At 45.9% G+C, this 6,728-nt stretch overlaps 1 protein-coding gene across 1 annotated transcript in view; it reads left to right on the top strand.

The window, feature by feature from the left end:
* Positions 1-6,221, top strand: part of LOC102773905 (guanylate-binding protein 1-like) — a gene marked incomplete at its 5' end in the record, with an annotated part of 17,616 nt that extends 11,395 nt beyond the window's left edge. The window contains 4 exons of the mRNA XM_015562049.1: positions 1,052-1,255; positions 1,658-1,760; positions 2,000-2,193; positions 5,948-6,221. Coding sequence (XP_015417535.1) covers positions 1,052-1,255; positions 1,658-1,760; positions 2,000-2,193; positions 5,948-6,064 — 618 coding nt within the window. The remainder of the gene's footprint in view (positions 1-1,051; positions 1,256-1,657; positions 1,761-1,999; positions 2,194-5,947) is intronic.
* Positions 6,222-6,728: the final 507 nt, after the last annotated feature.

The raw sequence follows: 6,728 nt of genomic DNA on the forward strand, positions 1-6,728 counted from the left end.
AAATGATAAAAAACACTATTTGTTCTTATTATAATAACTAGAGGCCCAATGCATGAAGATTCATGCAAGAATGGGCTTTCCTTCCCCTGGCTGCTGGCACCGCCTTTGCTCAGGCCCAGAGCCACCTTTCTGCCTTCATTCTGGCCCAGGGCTGCCTTTCCACTTTCCCATGCTGCCCAGAGGCCCCGAGTGTCTGGGGCGGTGCGGAATGCCTGCATCCACACCACAGCAATGACGCAAGCATCCCACCCTGCCCCTGGCCACTTGTCGCCTGCATATGCAAATTAACCTACCATTTTTTTTGGGTGGGTTAATTTGCATACTCACTCCTGATTGGCTGGTAGGTGTTGCAAAGGTACTGTCAATTTGCATCTTTCTCTTTTATTAGTGTAGATAAGAACCAATTTTATTATGATTGACACAAAGTTTTGAACATTTTTTTCTTTTCATGCAGAAACTAATAATTTAGATAATGCATGCAGGTAATAATCACAGCTTCTCATCAAGTTACATGCTTGTTGGGACTGGACAATTTAATATTACAGCCAAAAGCAAAGAAAAATGAAGTCTTAGTTATCTTGAGCAAGCTTATATTGAGCCACATTTCTTCCATGTGCAATCGCTGGTCCAATTTAAAAAGCAGAAGTTTCTTTCTAAAGGTGTATTTGTAGGACTAGAGAACCTAGTCCTGACCTATGTCAATGCCATCAGCAGTGAGGACCTGCCCTGCATGGAGAACGCAGTCATGGCCTCAGCCTAGATAGAGAACTTGGCTGCAGTGCAAAAGGCCATGGCCCACTGTGACTGGCAGATGGGTAGCATAAATGCTAACATAAAGCCAGCAATCTCTGCCATGAACTTCACCTCCAAGGAGAAAGGGGCTTCAATAGAAAGACAGGATCAGGAGGAAGGATGTGGTCCTGCTGAGGTGCCTGTAAGTTTTTACAGGGTCACAGACTGGTTTTTGAGAAGCCTTTCCAAAAATCTGAGGTCAAGCTAACATTTTCTCTGTACTCTTTCTATGTCCTATTTTCACATTAAAGGAGTTAACAATAAAGCTAGAAATAACTTTTGTAAAGAGAATATAAAAGCATCATCGGATCGCTGTTCAGCTTTACTTAAGGATAACTTCCAATCTTTAGAAGAAGATATAAAGCAGGGCGTTTATTCTAAATCAGGAGGATATCGTCTCTTAATGCAGACTGTGAACGAGCTGAAGAAAAAGTATCTTCAGGAACCCAGGAAGGGAATACAGGTAACCAGGATTTATCTGTCTCTCTGTTTCTCCCCTCAACCCCACACTTCCCTTCCTCCCGATCTCCCTCCACCTCCTCTCTTGGATCTGCTCTCTCCATGATGGCTTCATTCCTCACCCCTATGGGACCACAGCACCAACAGCTCCAAAAGGAGAGCCCTCAGTCAGAGAACAGAGACTCTCAATCTATATTTATATCAATCACTTACAAAGGTTTCTGCTTCATAGGGTACCAGGCTTGGCCAACCTGGAGCATGTACCCACCCTGTGACAGGGGCCCCTTGACCAGCACAAGGACCAGGGCCAAACAAAGCAACTCCTACAGGGAAAAAATGGTGGACAAACAGGAATAAGTGCTTCCAGTGATTTCCTATTACTAATGCCATTTTCTCTGGGTCCTAGAGTGAAGAAGTTCTTCACACATACCTGAGGTCCAAGGAGTCTGTGATTGATGCAATTCTACAGAAAGACCAGAATCTCACAAAAAGGGAAAAGCTGATTGAAGGTGATGAGCAAGTCAAGAGACTAGATAGCTTCAACAGTTTTTAAAAGTTTAAATAATTTGGCTTGGAGAATCTGGGGTCCTTAAACAAGAGCCAGATGAGCAAAGATGCCTATTACTAGCCAAAGTCAGTCCCAGTGGGGCAAATGCAGTCAGCAGCAACAATGACAGGTAAGTTCACAAAGAAGAAAAAGCAAGGTGGTCACCCACATGAATTTGTCTTCTTCCTTTCCTCCTGGCAGTGCAACGTATGAAAGCTGAATCTGCAGAGGCTGCAGCAAAAATGCTGGAGGAAATGCAAAAGAAGAATCAGCAGATGATGGAGGAGGAAGAAAAGATTTATCAGGAATATGTGAAACAATTGGCTGAGAAGATGGAGCAGGAGAGGGCCCAATTAATGGCAGAGCAAGAGAGGGCTCTGTCTCTTAAACTTCAGGTATGTAATGGCATCACCTAGATGTTTCCCTTATTCTGTTTTCTGAACACTCTCCCTGACCTGTTTGTGTGGCTGTTAGAACTCAAAACCCGGAAGGACCTTGCTTGCCCACTTATACTTTTCAATCCCTGTCTGTCTGCCTGACTTGGAGCCTGCTTATTAAAAATTTTTTATTATCCTTTATCTCACATCCAGTCCTTTATCAGTACTCTATAATTCCGGTGCACAAATTTGTGCACTTATAGGGTCCCTCAGCCAGACCTGTGCCATCTCACAATTCAGGACTCCTCAGGGGTTGTCAGACTGCTTGTTTTGGTCCGATCCCCACGGGTCAGGCTAAGGAACCCCACCAGTGCACGAATCCGTGCACCAGGCCAGTTTTGACCCGATTCTCACAGGCCAGGCCAAGGCACCCCACCAGTGCACAAATCCATGAACCGGGCCTCTAGTATGCATATAAGATCTTTGGTTAATCTCTTCCCACCCTCTGCCCTCCCCCCTTCCCTCAGAGATTCATCAGTCTGTTCCATGTTTTCATGCCTGTGCATTGAGCATCTGCCCCCTGGTGGTCAGTGCGCAGTATAACTACCAGTCGAATAGTCAAACAGTCGCTTAGGCTTTTATATAGAGAGAGTAGAGGCCTGGTGCACAAAATTTTGTGCACAGGTAGGGTCCCTAGGCCTTGCCGGCGATCAGGGCCAATCGGGGCCTTCCTTCTGGCTGATGGCAGGAAACTTCCCTTGCTGGGGCCTTCCTTTGTTCTGCATCGCCCCCTGGTGATCAGTGCACATGAAAGCAAGCAATCCCACTCCTGAGGGGACAATTTAGCATATTTGTCTTTTATTATATAGGGTTCTTCAATCAATGGTAGCTATTATCTTCTAAATATTGCAAATACTATATCTTACCTGTTTCTCTTGCTTAATATTATATGAAGCAAGAATTGCTGAGTACCTATAACTTATGAAAAAAACAGAGGTTCAGAAAAGATGAGCTTTTTCAGGGTCACACAGATTGGTAAGATATCTGAACCACCTTCACCACTTAGAGCAGTGGTTCTCAACCTTGGCTGCACACTAGAATCACCTGGGGATCTTTTTACAATCCTGATTTCTGGGCCTCATCCTCCGGAAATTCTGTTTCTTTGTTACTAATGTTGTGGCCCCACCCCATAACAAAGAAACAGAATTTCCTGGGGCCACAATTAGTAACAAAAAAACAGAATTTCCGGAGGATGAGGCCCAGATATCAGGATTTTTAAAAAGATTCCCAGGTGATTCTAATGTGCAGCAAAGATTGAGAACCACTGATATAGAAAAATCTACAATCACTGTTTTTCTGTCACACCTGGTATGACTCGGTTCTAAAAGAACCTTTATGAGCAGAAAGACTCCTTTCCTCTCACACCTGTGTCTGCCACTCCTGACTGTTTGCTATGCCCTATGCCTAGTTTGTGTAGTGAGTTATGTGCAGAAATCCTGTATGGACAGTTAAGGGCCTTGATGTCTCCTTACTTATATCCTGCTACTCTTGCCACCAAGCTGTGGAAGCTTAAATCAAATTCCCTGATCTAATATTCAGACACTTCCTTTGATTTTGAGTATATTTTATTTCTGTCATGTGTATGTATATAAAAGTCTGAGTGTTTGTATCCTATCTAATAATAGACAAACATGGTAATTAACTGTAACTTCGCTACACTTCCCATTGGCTAATCAGGGCGATATATGCACATTAACTGCCAACTAAGATGGTGGGTAACCGCCAACAAAGATGGTGGCTAATTTGATTACTGCAGGCAGGGCGGGACAGCACCATCCCACCTGTCCCGCTGCCATCCGGGCCTGGTATTTGTGACCGGGCAGCAGGCGGTCCTTATGGGAACAGACCCATGGCTGGCAGCGGGACCGCAGTGATCGGCCACTGGCCACACCCACAAATGACCCTCCCATGGTGATCCCGGTGCTAATGCACTGATCCGCCACTGGCCATGCCCACAAACGGCCCTCCAGCGGGGATCCCTGGCTGACCGCTGCTAACAAACTGATCTGCCACTGGCCACGCCCACAAACGGCCCTCCGCTGGGATCCCAGGCTGGCAGGTGCTAATACACCGATCTGCCAAAACACACACCCAGGCCGCCTTTGCCCTGCACAAACTGTGCAGCTGGGAGAGGGGAGTGGAGCCCCCAGGACCAGGGCGGGAACTTCCCGGGGTTTGCGTCAGCCAGCCCAGAGCAGAATGCGAACTATCCCCACCAGTAGCTGCTTGCTCATTCACTTATTTGCTCATTCATTCACTCATTCACTCACTCATTATTCTCTCACTCGGCAAACCCTCTCAGGACTCTGGCACCAGGCCAGGCACTGAAGTTGAAGCAGGATAAGACAAAGCTATGTCCTCAAGATGTTAGTAATTCAGTAGGGCGAAGCAGGCACATGAACAAGGCAGTTGTATGCACAGATGCACTGTACTGGGTTCGGTGAGGACTGTAACTAACGCCGACTTTGTTCTCTTGATAAAATGGGGCCCCGGGAGCCAGGCCGCCCAAGCCTGTAGGCCTGTGCCTAGGCCAGGAGTGGCCGGGGTCCCGGAACATAGCAGAGGGGTGCAGGTCAGGCTGAGGGGTCTGGCCCCACTCCTCACCCTCACCCCCGAGTGCACAAATTTTTGTGCACCAGGCTACTAGTGTGTGTATAAGCGCCTATAACATTTGAAAAGAAACATGATTAAGATTGCCCACGTAGCCCTGACCGGTTTGGCTCAGTGGACAGAGCGTCGGCCTGCAGACTCAAGGGTCCCAGGTTGGATTCTGGTCATGTACCTTGGTTGCAGGCACATACCCAGTGGGGAGTGTCCAGGAGGCAGCTGATTGACGTTTCTCTCTCATCGATGTTTCTCACTGTCTATTCTTCTCCCTTCCTCTCTGTAAGAAATCAACAAAAATATATTAAAAAAAAAAAGATTGCCCACATAGGTTGTATAGAATTAATGGGACTTATAACTTAAGTTTATCAATATATTAGAAGGTATAAGCCAAAATCTCTCTTAGCTAAAGGAGGCTCAAGATAAGCAATCATGGAACTAGGATGTCCAGGTTAAAGTATCCTACATAATAAAAGGCTAATATGCAAATCGTCCCCTCGACTGGAAGTTCGACCGCTCACTATGATGTGTGCTGAGCACCAGGGGGCAGCACGGAACATGGCGGGCGTCGGTGATGCAGTGCTGGCAGCGGGCGGCAGTGGAGGTGCTGCTGGCCCCAATGGGCCCTGATGAGAGCAGGACCACAGCAGGATGGTGGACCAGGTAAGTGGGCAGTAGCAGGGCAAGGTGAATGTGAGCAGGGCCCCACTGTCCTGCCAATCACCCTGAAGAAGGCAAACAGTGGCAGTAACGGGGGGCAGGGCTGACGCCTGGCTCCCAGGCGCTAAGGAAGCTTGAAGGGGCCCAGTGACTCAGGAGGAGGGGTATACACGGGGGCCCGGGGGCTCAGGTGCCGCCCAGGGCCCAGAGGTTAGCTGGGACCTGCACTTCCACGCCAGATGCTCGTGTTTTGATCGTCAGCCAGGCCTAGGGACTGCACCTATGCTTGGATTTCATGCATCAGGCCTCTAGTAATGAATATTTACGGTACAGAAAATTTCAAGAAGAAAGTACTCAAAAAAACACACACCATAAATGTGGAAACTAACTAGAAGTTGAAATTTGCTTACTGCTGTACTTGATTTTCTCTTTACTTGTCCCTTTTTAGGAACAGGCCATGTTACAAAAGGAAGGATTCCAAGATGAGAGCAGACAACTTCAGAGAGAAATAGAGAATCTCAAGAATAACATGGCAAGAAGCAGGAAGAAATGTATCTTAATCTAAAGTCCTAAAGGAAAGAGATTCCCTGGTCAGTCTACTCAAGGCATAACTCAAGCAGTTTTAGAATTTGGAAAAAGTCACAACTTGAGAAAAAGTGGCCCTCTTTAAGCTGATAAAAGAAATCTACAAAAACCCCTTCACCTAACATACTTAATGATAATAAATGGAATGCTTTGCCCTTAACTCGAATAAAGCAAGGATGGGCAGTCTCTCCACTCCTGTTAAATAGTATAATGAAAGGCTTTCTACAATATGGGAGGGAGGGAAGGAAGGAGGGAAGGAAGGAAGGAAGGAAGGAAAGAAGGAAGGAAGGAAGGAAGGAAGGGAAGGAGGAAGAGAAAGGAAGGGAGGGAGAAAGAAAGAAGTAAAGAAAAGGAAAGGAAGGAAGAAAGGATCAGAAAGAATAAAATAAAACTGCCTTTATTCTCACACACTTTGATTATCCACATAGAAAAAATCCCTGGGAATCTACAACAAAATAGCAACAACAGCGACAACAAAAACTCTTGGCACAAATACGTGAGTTTAACAAGGTTGTAAGATTCAAAGTCAATACACAAAAATCCACTTTCAACTGTATCTTTATATAAAACCAATGGACTATTGGAAACCAAAAATTAAAAAACATAACACTTACAATAGCTGTTTTTTAAAAATGGAATACTTA

Source organism: Myotis davidii, unplaced genomic scaffold, assembly GCF_000327345.1.
Source record: "Myotis davidii unplaced genomic scaffold, ASM32734v1 scaffold156, whole genome shotgun sequence".
In the NCBI taxonomy this organism is placed as follows: Eukaryota; Metazoa; Chordata; class Mammalia; order Chiroptera; family Vespertilionidae; genus Myotis; species Myotis davidii.